The 12,594-nt window shown below is 37.7% G+C and overlaps 1 protein-coding gene across 1 annotated transcript in view; it reads right to left on the bottom strand.

The window, feature by feature from the left end:
* Positions 1-9,610, bottom strand: part of LOC131052762 (protein NRT1/ PTR FAMILY 4.5-like) — a 73,657-nt gene extending 64,047 nt beyond the window's left edge. Inside the window, exon 1 of the mRNA XM_059222110.1 lies at positions 9,450-9,610. Coding sequence (XP_059078093.1) covers positions 9,450-9,610 — 161 coding nt within the window. The remainder of the gene's footprint in view (positions 1-9,449) is intronic.
* Positions 9,611-12,594: the final 2,984 nt, after the last annotated feature.

The following is a 12,594-nucleotide window of genomic DNA, read 5'->3' as shown; positions in this document are numbered from 1 at the left end:
TAGTGTTGAAAATTTCTATGCTAATTTGAAAGAATATGGTGGATTTGGAGGATTCGGGTATGTTAAGTATGAAACCAGAAATAATGATGAAAAGAGACAAATTGAAGAAGCTGTCATCTGCACACTTCTAAAATTCCGATTGGCTCCATTGGAACTATCTAAGTCACTTCCAAATGAATTATATTTACATATTGACAATAGGTGGAAGTATGCAATGGACTCGAAGAAACAAATCAGAGAAAGAAGTCTAGTACATCTCTTTCCAGACATGTCGGTAGCTGAAATAAAAGAACATCTGACTACCTACAACACAAAGTTTCTCGTCAAACAAAGAGCCTTAAAACTGATGAATGGGCTGTATATTGAAGTGGAAAATGAGACAAAAGAAAAGTGGCAGGAAATCTTTAGAATCAAGGATGTCGGTGAGCAAGCTAAAGTTGAAATAGTTGATATCACCGAGCAAGATCTTGATGTTAACGAGCAAGACCTTGCTGACACCATTCAAATAGATGAAGATATTATGGATACAGAGGCACCGGAATAGGAAATGATAGAAGGAAATGCATATGAAAAACTTGTATCTAGTGAATCAGTCTTGGAACAAGTTCAGCCTTATCCACCGGTCAATCAACTTGTCTCAACCAAAACCCCTCAGGATACGGATCAAGACACCGAAGGTCACAAGTCTATAGCAGGAGAAGGTACTACTCAAGAACAGATGTCTCAAGCACCTTCTAGCACTTGAAATTTTGCAACTGAGACACCAAGTACCGAGACACCAAAGGACACTATAGAAGCTAAATAAACCAACCAAAGTGTTGCCTCTACCGAGCAACCCATCGAGGGTCATCAAGCCTCACAAGCCATTGTCTTAGTTCAATCAGTGAAAGGTAAAGAAAAGAAGATGAAAAGGCATAGTTTCAAAGTTGATTTGTCAAAACCAATAGTGTTTCCCAATGTAGACATATCAAAATTAAAGGGGCAAGCACTCATTGATTTCAGTGAACTATGCAAAGAAAAGGCCGAACAAGAGAAGCAAATGGTGATTCAAAAGAAAAATAAAGTACTTAAGAAGGTGAAAGCACTCTTAATAGATATGCTACCTGAAGCTACAGTGTCAACAAATGCAGTCATCCACATTCAACTAGATGAACTCCTAACAAAGATAGAGACATCTGGAGTAGATGCATCAGAATATTTGAGCAAGCTAAAAGACAAGGAGCTCACTGCAAACTTGATAGAAGAGGTACAGAAAGCTATAGCTATTGGCAAAGTTAAACTTGTCAAATTTATTGCTGAGTTGACTCCTCAACTCAAGCACATTCTTTATTTATTTCAGAAACTTTGTACATTTTCTTTATTCATTAAAGACATCAAAAATAAAATGGAAGCAATTGAGAAAGAGATCACCGATCTCTCAAATAAGTTGACCACAGAGCCAAATTCAGTTCAGAATTTCTATACAAAGTTACAACAGCTCATGGCTCAACAATTGGACCTAAGAAATGAAGAACACAAGATCAGGATGGACATAATGACACTTCAGACATTATTCCTTCCTCATCTTTCATCCATCCAAGAACAGATCAACCGAGCCACATCCTTATCTACTACACAAGAGGGAAGCACTTTAGATGGCTTAATATCATTATTGGTTGATATTAAAACACAAAATTCTTTAATGGACAGTGTAAAGGATGCCCTCTCTGTCGCTCTCACCGAAGCACAGACCAAGTACAAATCCATTTTTGACCAGTTGCCACCACCGAATGGCAATTAAGTTTTGATGTTTGTCAAAAAGGGGGAGTGATACAGTATTAGGGGAGTGATATAGTATTCAAAGCATCAAAGTATAGCATCAAACAAAAGGAGTGTAGTATACAAGGGGAGTATACTGAGCAGTGAACAAAATAGTAAGCAAAGAACAAGTGCAGCACACCGAGCATGCAAAATCAGAGTTTTGTACAGTATATCGATAAGGGGAGTATATCTGGATTTACTATTTCATTGACTATTGTATATACTATCAGTATAGTAAAATTTTGCAAGTATATAGATTATTGAGTTATAACTTTGAAAGTAGTTTTTGTCAAACATCTCAACTAATGTCAAAAGGGGAGATTGTTACTACTTATCAAGTTGCCATTAGTTTTATGTTCAAAGTTATTCTATATACTCTAGTCAGTTATAGAAGAAAGTAGTCTCAGAGCGTAGTATACACCGAGCTATCTACCGAGTATCATTCCATGTCTACCAAGCAGCAAAGATGACACACCGAGTTGATATACACTAAGTGAAATGTGTTACCAGATTCATTGAACCTGGACATACATATGGAAACGTGTTACAAGATCGAGGCACATAGAACAGTTATCACATTGGAAATTGTACTTAAAAATTGTGTATGATTTTGAGGTCATCTAACCAATGAAATATTTTGCATGATTATTCATTCGATAACACATATTTGTAAGATCGAAGCAATGAATGGATCACCGACATAAAAGATCTATTTATACAACATGGATTAAGATCAAACATATACATGTAGCATGACAGAAAGGAAGATATAGAAATAAACAAAGCAAGACATGTGAAAGCACTAAGTGTTATGACTGTTACAGAGACACAGAGGTCACCAAGAAGGATTTTAGAGAACAATCAAAGAATAGAGTAAATAGAAGGGTTTACCGAGTTACTATATGGATTACCAAGGTATGCTATAAGCAAGGTAATCTTATTCTAAGCACATAGAATCTTCTATAACATTCCAGATGTAAAGTTGCAGATATTTGTAATGATTTATTGTAATATTTTGAAGTTGTAAGAGAAACCTTTAACAGGGTAAAAGACTCTAATCAAGTCTATAAATTATAAAGCCTCTAACTAGGTGCAGCATTTAGATTAAGTGTTGTAAAATCCATTAGCGAGGTAGATCTAACAGATCTTGATACTCTTAACAGGGTAAGCTATCAGAAATAGCTAAACATGTAGCTCTAACCGAGCAACCTTTATTATTGCAGTAGTGAAGTTGTGGGTGCCATCCCCACCGCAGTTTTTCTCTCTAACCAAGAGTTTTTGCGTAACCAAAATATATGTGTTATGCAGTGAATCATGTACGATTGTTATCTATTTGTTTTAGCTTTATATTATGTTACTGCACTATTCGGTTTATGTATAATAGTAAAGTTATTGTTGAAGAGAAGTTTTGAAGTATTGATTCACCCCTCCCCTCTCAATACATTAGCTTTCCATATTGGGCCTAACAATCGATACAGATGACCTTTTAAAAAGGGGTGGGTATTTTTTTGAAAAATAATTGGGGGTTAACAAAACCCTAACACAATGCTTTATCCTTAAACCCTAACACTAACTCTAACCCTAATTAAATCATAAATTAATTTTTATACTAACCCTATTCCTAATTGAACCCTATCCCTAACCCTAATACTGATTCTAATTGAACCTCAATCCTTAAACTGACCATTGTCCAAAACTAATAATCTTGATTATAGCCTTCCATATGTTACGAACTGGGAAGGACAACTAAGAGGGGGGGATGAATCAGTTGCCAATAAATTATAACCCAAAACAAATTATTTCAACTTAAAACTCAGTGTCGGTAACACAAACTTTAATGTCGGTAAAATAGATTAATGTTTATGGTATTATTGGTATAGCTTAATGCATCAGACGGAAAGGAAAACAACATCCACAGCACATGACATAGAGATTTTGACATGGAAACCCTGTAAGGGGAAAAACCACGGTGGGAGACCTTACCCACAATCAGTTGATACTAGTGTAGATAGTAAGTGTATACAAATGGGGTCTGCACATGAAGAAAGGCCAACCGCTTAGATCTCACTGCTCAATCACAAAATAGGAGTCACACTTACTACAGTTGGATGGTTAAATCCAATGACAATGTATTGCTTCAGAATAGCATCTACAATGTTGGATCCAGTACCGGTTTAAGCTTTGAACATGAGTGCCAAACACCTTCATAACCTTCCTTCAACCTTCAGATAATATCTACGTGATTCGCACAAGGATCTTCTTATTTTCGCTCTTTAATATTTGCACACACTCATCTATTACATCTCTCAAATGAGATCTTACATTTATTTATACAAAACCTAAGATCTTAACATGAGGTCGGCTCCCTAGAGATATTACATTTTAAATCAATTACAATATAATTCTTGATGTGATACAATATGTTAGCCTCAATATATTTACTTAATATCCAATCAAGAAACCATTTCCAAAATGTGTCGTGCTGATCTGGAACATGATATCTTGTACTGGTCCATAACCTAGACTTATCTGTCGGTAAAGGCAAATATGCAAACTCGATTAGACCAATAAGCAAAAAACCAAATCCAAACATCCAATCCATGTCTTTGACATAACCAAATGATCTCCAAATGATAACAAGTCATCATCACTACCAGTAAACATATATTGGTGACTATGCATAAGCCACTAACAATGTCGGTGAACACAATGTGTCGGTTCAACAACAAACCAATATAACCAAAGTGCTAAATCAATAATGTAGACCTCCAAAAGGATAAGTTTTGACATCAATGACAAAACCAACACATGACGAAGTCATCCACAATACCAACACCCTAAACTTGATCATACCATAATTAAAACCTAACCCTAAACTTAACTCTAACACTAGAATTAAACCTTACCTCCAACTTTAACACCAATCTCACTATAATTAAACCCTAACAATTTAATCAAACCCTAACATTAACAATAATAATATCCTAATCTAACCATAATTAAACCCTACCTCCAACTTGAAACCTAATCTAACCATAATCAAACCCTAATTATAATTGAATCATATTGGAACCCCAACCCAAACCTTAGTTGTGCTCAAATCATAATTGTTTAATGTCTTCCATGTTACACCATGACTGCTACTAGCTTATGTATATAGAAGGCATACCCAAATTAAAAAATTTCAACGAATATTTTTTAGTTTTCTAATAAGCCTGTACTTTTATCCAACTAGGTCAAGCTTACCCCATGTCCCCATGCGACTTCTTATGAGCATTTTCTTCTTAAATTTAAGCAGTTGGAGTGTTACCATGTAAAATTTTAATTAAGGGAAAAGGATAAATTGGAATCTTTCCCTATTTTAGTGGAGTAACAACTGCTTAAAATTTGAAAATAAGCTTTGAAAAAAAGGGGGGCTAGAAATAAGCAGTGGTTGCTTATTGAAAAAAAAGACGCATGGCTTCACCATATTTTTTTGGTCTCCTATTTACTTGCCTAGAATTTTTCTTATGAATTATATTTGTAAAAAATATTATCAATAATTTCATCTACAAAATTATTTAAGAATATTGCATAAAAATAGGCAGCTATTTGACTATCCATGGGGCCATCTGCTCCACAAATTGCTCCTTAAAAAGTTGAGCAGGTGCTACTAGCTAAAATAAGCTAAGAAGCAACATGGGGACATGCCCTTAACCTTCACACTCGAAGCATTGACTGCTTAGGTGGTCAGGCCAACTCAACAGACATTTCCCATTTATAAGCTTTTCTATTTTTGAATTTTTTTGTTTCCATCATTTTCATTTATTTCGCGTAATGTCTATTCCCTATCATCGATCCCATTCAAATAAGACTCGTCGTTAATGTTTGAATTTGAACATTGTTCCCACGCAAAAGTTTGGAAGTGTTTTAGTCTATAAAATAAAGTGGGAACTTCCATTTGTCTCGCTATTGTCATGAAAGATTTTTGTCAGATGTAAAGATTTACATCCTTGCTAGATGGCTTTCGAGGTATACTCTGTAAGGAAAGCACAGTGCAGAAACACTCTCCTACCCCAATTCCAAGGGCAATAAAGCAAGTATGCCTTTTAAAATTATTTTTAAACACATTAAGATGACACAGACAGATGATTCAAATATCCAAACACATAAATAAATAACACCAAGATTTTTATAGGAAAACCCTTACGGGAAAAAACCCACTACCCAACTGAAAGACTACTTTATTTACAATAAAGATACAGTCTTAACAAAGAAGGTATTCATTCTCAATCTACATAGTTCATAACTCTTCTATAACATCATGCGGAACATTCAAGACTACAAACATGCAAGACTATAACAACGTAGCCTCTCTGCATCCCTTCGTAGTCACTTCGTTCTGCTCTCATCAGCACAGACCTATCACTTCACTCTGCTCTGCTCAACCATCATTCAACCTCTTCTCTTCTTGACCACACTTTGATTTATACAATAACTCCCCATAGCATACAACAATGACCACTCTGATCCTCTGACTGCAAACATGCCATCTGTCGAATCAGATCATTACATTCTTGTCAATTAGAATAACAACTTCGGAGTGTCACCGTCGAGTGACTGCCAGTCGGTTCATGAACTCATGGAAACCAATTATCCCATATTCATCTGAAAGTCAGGTCAGTTCATATTTAAGTACCTCGATAGAAACATTTTAAGTGTCTGCCTACTATTCTTTTGGACTTCGGTCCAAGTGGCCATCCGCAGTCGGATATTTCCCCATCAGCCATTGAAAAGACTCCAAACGAGTTACTCTAATCTCCCAATGACCCAGAGATGATCCGATCAGGGCATTAGCAAAACCTTCCTCTTGTCTCCCTGATCCCTGATCACTCTGAGGATGTCTACACCAAACCATCGGGTCATCAGCCAAACTATGAACAAGTAATCCTGATCCTCGATACAAGAGTAGATGACTTCATCGGCTCATCGGAATAGCACTCCAATAGGAAGACCTGATCTCCCGATGATACCCCGATCACCGAAGGTGACTCCATCAGGATATCGGCAAGACAACCAAATAGCTACCCTGATCATCTGATCTTCCTTGATCTCTTTTTGCGCTCTACCACGTGGCACCCTCTGATTGGCTCTAGGGTCCCTGTCCTGCCACCTTAGCATGGCCTCACTAACCGCCCGGAATGAAGCTCTTCTTTGTCAAGCCCCACCTTGGTTGCCAAGTCACGGAGGATAAAGTTTGTGCATCTTGTCATAGCAGTATAGTAACAATCGTCCAATCATCTCAGACTTGTTCACCCGTTAACCCATCTGAGTTTCTCTTTTGTCGGGCCCCATCACTTGGTCACCAACTCCGGATAGTTATACACCATGCAGTTTCCCACTGTGGTATAGCGATGACCGTTAGATCTGCATCTAACTTGCACGCCTTTTATTTGGCCTTGTTGCCAAGTCTATATCTATATTCGAAGAGCATTTTCACATTGCGGTGAAGCGATGACCGTTAGATCTGCATCTAACCTACATGTTTGATAGCCGATGCTACCTCGATGACCAAAGTTGACTTTGTCAGGTCATCGGGATGACCTAAGACCACCTATTCCAATATGTGAAGCATTCCAGCTGGAAGATAGCTAACACATCGATATTTTGATGTAGCAAATAACAACCTCTCCTGATAGCCGATACCAAATCCAAGAAGTCGAGTTCATCGACCAGAGTTGTCCTGATAGAAAGAGTCCAACCTGATACCTTCTCGCAAGTTGTTCCATCAGGGTAAGTTACCTTGATCAACCCGAACACTAGTCAGGAGAATTCGAGGCATATATCCAACAATCTCCCACTTGCTGAGGAATCCACTAGACCTGTCTACCATGCCGAACACATACCAACACCATTGAGAACCATGGACTCAAAAGTCCATCAATGTTGATATACCACTTGATCATAAACCATCAAAAAATATAGTTTACTTTGTGCACCACTGATACACATGCAGAGAAGTCTCATCTCATTCATGGATACTCCCACCTTTTATCATGCCACTTCCACTAGACACACATTGAAGCTATCTACTAAGAAAAACATAACTCTGACTCCTAGAACAAAAACCTCACGATCCCAAGGCTACTCAAATGTACCAACATTTGTTACAAACATAGCTAGAATAACACCCATAGAAAGTGCTAGTACATCCAACTATACATACCTTCATGGTATAACAAGATGAATTTCAAATCATCAACATATACAACATGTTACTCACAGTCTCAAACTTCAAATGCAATGACAGTCACATACACACCAAGAAGCTCCCACTGTATAGGTAATGTAAGAATTGAAAAAAGATCCTTTTTTTAACATTACATAGAAGTAAATAAAACCTTTGTACCAAGAGCATTCACAATACTAACTGTAAACAAAGAACCTACAAGCAAATCTTCACAGCATCCTGTATTGTACCCTTTCTTCACCTCTAAATGCTAACTATGTTATCACATATGAAAGCCTTTCAGTTGAACCTATTACTCATTCCAAACCAGCACCATCTATGTTTCCACATTTCCAAGAGCACCTGTAGCTGATCAACCCATGCCAAAACTTCAAATGCATAACCACATTATCATGAAGTACCAAGCAAATGATCAAAGTACTCAAAACATAAAAACAAAACCAAGATCAATGTCAAAGTTTCAACTGCAGAATCAGGAACATAAACATGACACACATGATCTAAAATATCTCATCCAAAGAGATTACATGCTCTGTATGAACATAATCATATTATGTCAAAACTCTAAATGCATCTCAAGAGTGTACCTAGACATAATATAAAACATCCTAACTAAGGAAAAAATGTCAAACTATGACATAAACAACATCTCTAAAAAGGACCCCTTTATGGATCTTCAAGATGTGAGCATCTTTAGTTACATGAATAAAATTCACCATCAAATGATGAATCTGCATCACTGCCAAAGACCCATGGTACCTAGTCTCACATGGCATCGTGATTGAACTAGACACCACCAGATGTCTGACTTGCTAAAGAATCTCAGAAGGCATCTCCATCCTCATTCTGTGAGGACCCAGAATTAGAAGAACTCTTGTTTTCTTTTTTCTTCTTCACTTTGCAATCCTTCTGAATGTGACAGTTCTAGCACTTCACTTTGGACTTCTTGCCAGGAGTAGAACTTTCCTCTTACTTGGATTTAGACTTCTTGTCCTCTGTCTTACCACAAATAGCAAGGGCCTCCTTGACCATCTCAGAAGATTATCTTCATGTTTCTTCTGATAGTAACGAAGCAACCACATTATCCATTGTGATCTTGGTTGTTGTACTCCCAATGGCCATTACCAGATGATCCCAAGTATCAGGCAAAGAACATAACAGAAGCATACATCAATCCTCGTCATCAATCTAGACTCCTACAAAGGTTAGTTGAGCAACGATCATGTTGAAAACATTCAAATGATCTACAACAGATGTACCCTCGTCCATCTTTAGGGAATATAACTTCTTCCTCAAGAATAGCTTATTTACTAGAGAGTTTCCTTGATAAATGTCTCCAAGCTTCTTCCATAGAATATTAGCAATCTTCTCCTCATGGACATTTAGTAGAATAGAATCTTCCAAACAAAGTCTGGTTAACCCTCTAGCTTTTTTATCTGCAAGATCCCAGTCTTCTTGCTTCATGCCTGAAGGCTTAGAAGTTGCAGTCATAGCAACCCAGAGATCTCTATCAACTAGTAAGTCTTCCATCTTGAGTTTGCACAACTCAAAACTCACACCATTGAATTTCTCGATCTCCATTCACCCAGAAGCATTCACCATCTCAATCTACAAACAAGACAAATAAACACTCTGCTAGATGCACACTAAAAATAGAATTGACACAAAAAACCAACCCTGCCCAACAAGGATAACAAAATAGGCCAGGCTTTGATACCACTTGTAAGGAAAGCACAGTGTGAAAAATTCTCTCCTATGCCAATTCCAAGGGGAATAAAGCAAGTATGCCTTTTAAAATTCTTTTGCAACACATTAAGATGACATGGGTAGATGATTCAAATATCCAAACACACAAAGAAATAACACCAAGATTTACGTGGGAAAACCCTTACGGGAAAAAACCCACCACCCAGCTAAAAGACTGCTTTATTTATAGTAAACAGATTACAATAAAAATACAGTCTTAACAAAGAAGGTATTCATTCTCAGTCTACATAGTTCGGAACTCTTCTATAACATCATGTAGAACATTCAAGACTACAAACATGCAAGACTATAACAACGTAGCCTCTATGAATCCCTTCGTAGTCACTTTGTTCTACTCTGATCAGCACAAACCTATCACTTCACTCTACCCTGATCAACCATCATTCAACCTCTTTTCTTCTCGACCACACTCTAATTTATAAAATAACTCCCCACAGAATACAACAATGATCACTTTGATCCTCTGACTACAAACCTTTCATCTGTTGAATCAGATCATTACATTCTTGTCAATTAGAATAACAACTTCGGAGTGTAACCGTCGAGCAACTGCTAGTCGGTTCATGAACTCATGAAAACCAATTATCCCTGATTCATCTAGAAGTCGGGTCGGTTCGTATTCAAGTACCCTGACAGAAACATTCTGAGTGTCTGCCTACTAGTCTTTTGGACTTCAGTCCGGACGGCCATTCGCAGTCGGATATTTCCCCATCGGCCATCAGAAAGAATCCAAATGAGTTACTCTAATCTCCCGATGACCTAGAGATGATCCCATCGAGGCATCAGCAAAACTTTCTTGGTGTCTCCCTGATCCCCAATCACTCTGAGGATGTCTATACCAAACCATCAGGTCATTGACCAAACTATGAACAAGAAATCTCGGTCCCAGATACAATAGTAGACATCTTCATCGACTCATCGGAATAGCACTCCAATAGGTAGACTCTATCTCTAGATGATACCTCAATCACTGAAGGCGACTCCATCAGGATATTGGCAAGACAACCAAACAGCTACCCCAATCGTGCGATCTTCCTTGATCTATTTCTGTGCTTCGCCACGTGGCAGCCTCTGATTGGATCCGGGGTCCCTGCCCTACCACCTTAGCATGGCCTCACTAACCACCCGGAATGAAGCTCTTCTTTGTCGGGCCCCACCTTGGCCGCCAAGTTGTGGAGGATAAACTTTGTGCACCTTGTCATAGTGGTATAGTGACAATCGTCCGATCATCTCGGACTTGCTCACTCATTAACCCATCTAAGCAGCTCTTTTGTCAGGCCCCACCACTTGGTCGTCAACTCTGGATAGTTATACATTGCACAGTTTCCCACCACAGTATAGCAATGACCATTAGATCTGAATCTAACTTGTACGCCTTTTATCCCACGTTGTCGCCAAGTCTATATCGGTATTCAACGAGCAGTTTCACATTGCAGTGAAGTGATGACCGTTAGATCTGCATCTAACCTACATGTCTGATAGCCAATGCTATCTCGATAAGAAAAGTCAACTTCGTCATGTCATCGGGATGACCTAAGACCACCTATTCTGATATGTGAAGCATTCAAACTGGAAGACAGCTAACACATTAGGATTTTGATGTAGCAAATAACAACCTCTCCCAATAGTCAATACCAAATCTGAGAAGTCAAGTTCATCGGCCAGAGTTGTCCCAGTAGAAAGAGTCCAACCTAATACCTTCCCGCAAGCTGTTCCATTGGGGTAAGTTACCCCGATCAACCCAAACAGTGGTCAAGAGAATTTGAGGCATATTTCCAACATACTCAGGGCCTTTGTTGCTTTGTGCAAATGGTTTTTGGAGCAGATAAAAGACATGGGAGTGCATCCTCACGATGGAGTTGATGCAACAATTTTCCTTCCCAATCTATTTTATTTCCCAATGTACTTCTCACCTCTGTCAAAATGGGAGTTTTTTATCAAGGTATCAGTATCCATAAAAGTGTATTAAAAGGGTTGGAAATACTCTAGTAGACATCTATACAAAATGTGGAAACATAGACACAATACATGAACTGTTTGACCAGATGCCACAAAGAAATGTGTTGTCATGGAACCCTATGATTGCAGGATATGCAGAAAATGTATTTGTTGAATAGGATTCAGAAACTCTCAACCAAATGTGATTGGTGTGTGTAAACCTAGACTACACAACCTTTGTCAATATCATCCTAGCCCATGCAAAAATGGGAGCTTTAGAACAAGGTATGGACATTCATTATTGCATAAATGATAGAGGAACTTTGTCATATTTAGTTGCAACTTCCCTTGTAGGCATGTATGAAAAAGGTGTTAGCTTCAACAAGGCACATGAATTGCTTGACAGAATGACTTGAATAATTATGTGACAGAGTACCATAATTGTATACAGTTTATAGATTTGATTGTGTAAAGGAAATCTAACCATCAACATTTTGAATCACACTCTATGATCCATCATCAGGATGCAAGAGAGCTCAAGGTTTTGTAAAATAGTTGCAAGCCAAGCTTCAATATCTCAGAGTACCATGATTTAAATATAAACAAAATGTAGAAGCATGAGCAAGGCATGTGAGTTGTTTGACAAAATGTCTCAAAGAAATATGTCCTCATGGAACGCCCTAATTGTAAGATATTAACAAAACAAATTGAGGATGTCTTCTTAGGTTTATGGAGAATCTATTTAAATTCTTTATTAAATACCATCAATATAGACTTAATGGCACAAACAATATCAATCTAAGTAAATATATGACATTCAAATATTTTGAGAGGAAGAGTAGTGATAGTTAGGAGAGGAA

This window comes from Cryptomeria japonica, chromosome 6 (assembly GCF_030272615.1).
Source record: "Cryptomeria japonica chromosome 6, Sugi_1.0, whole genome shotgun sequence".
NCBI lineage: Eukaryota > Viridiplantae > Streptophyta > Pinopsida > Cupressales > Cupressaceae > Cryptomeria > Cryptomeria japonica.
Note: the sequence above shows the minus strand (reverse complement) of the source record. Positions and strands in the feature narration are given on the sequence as shown.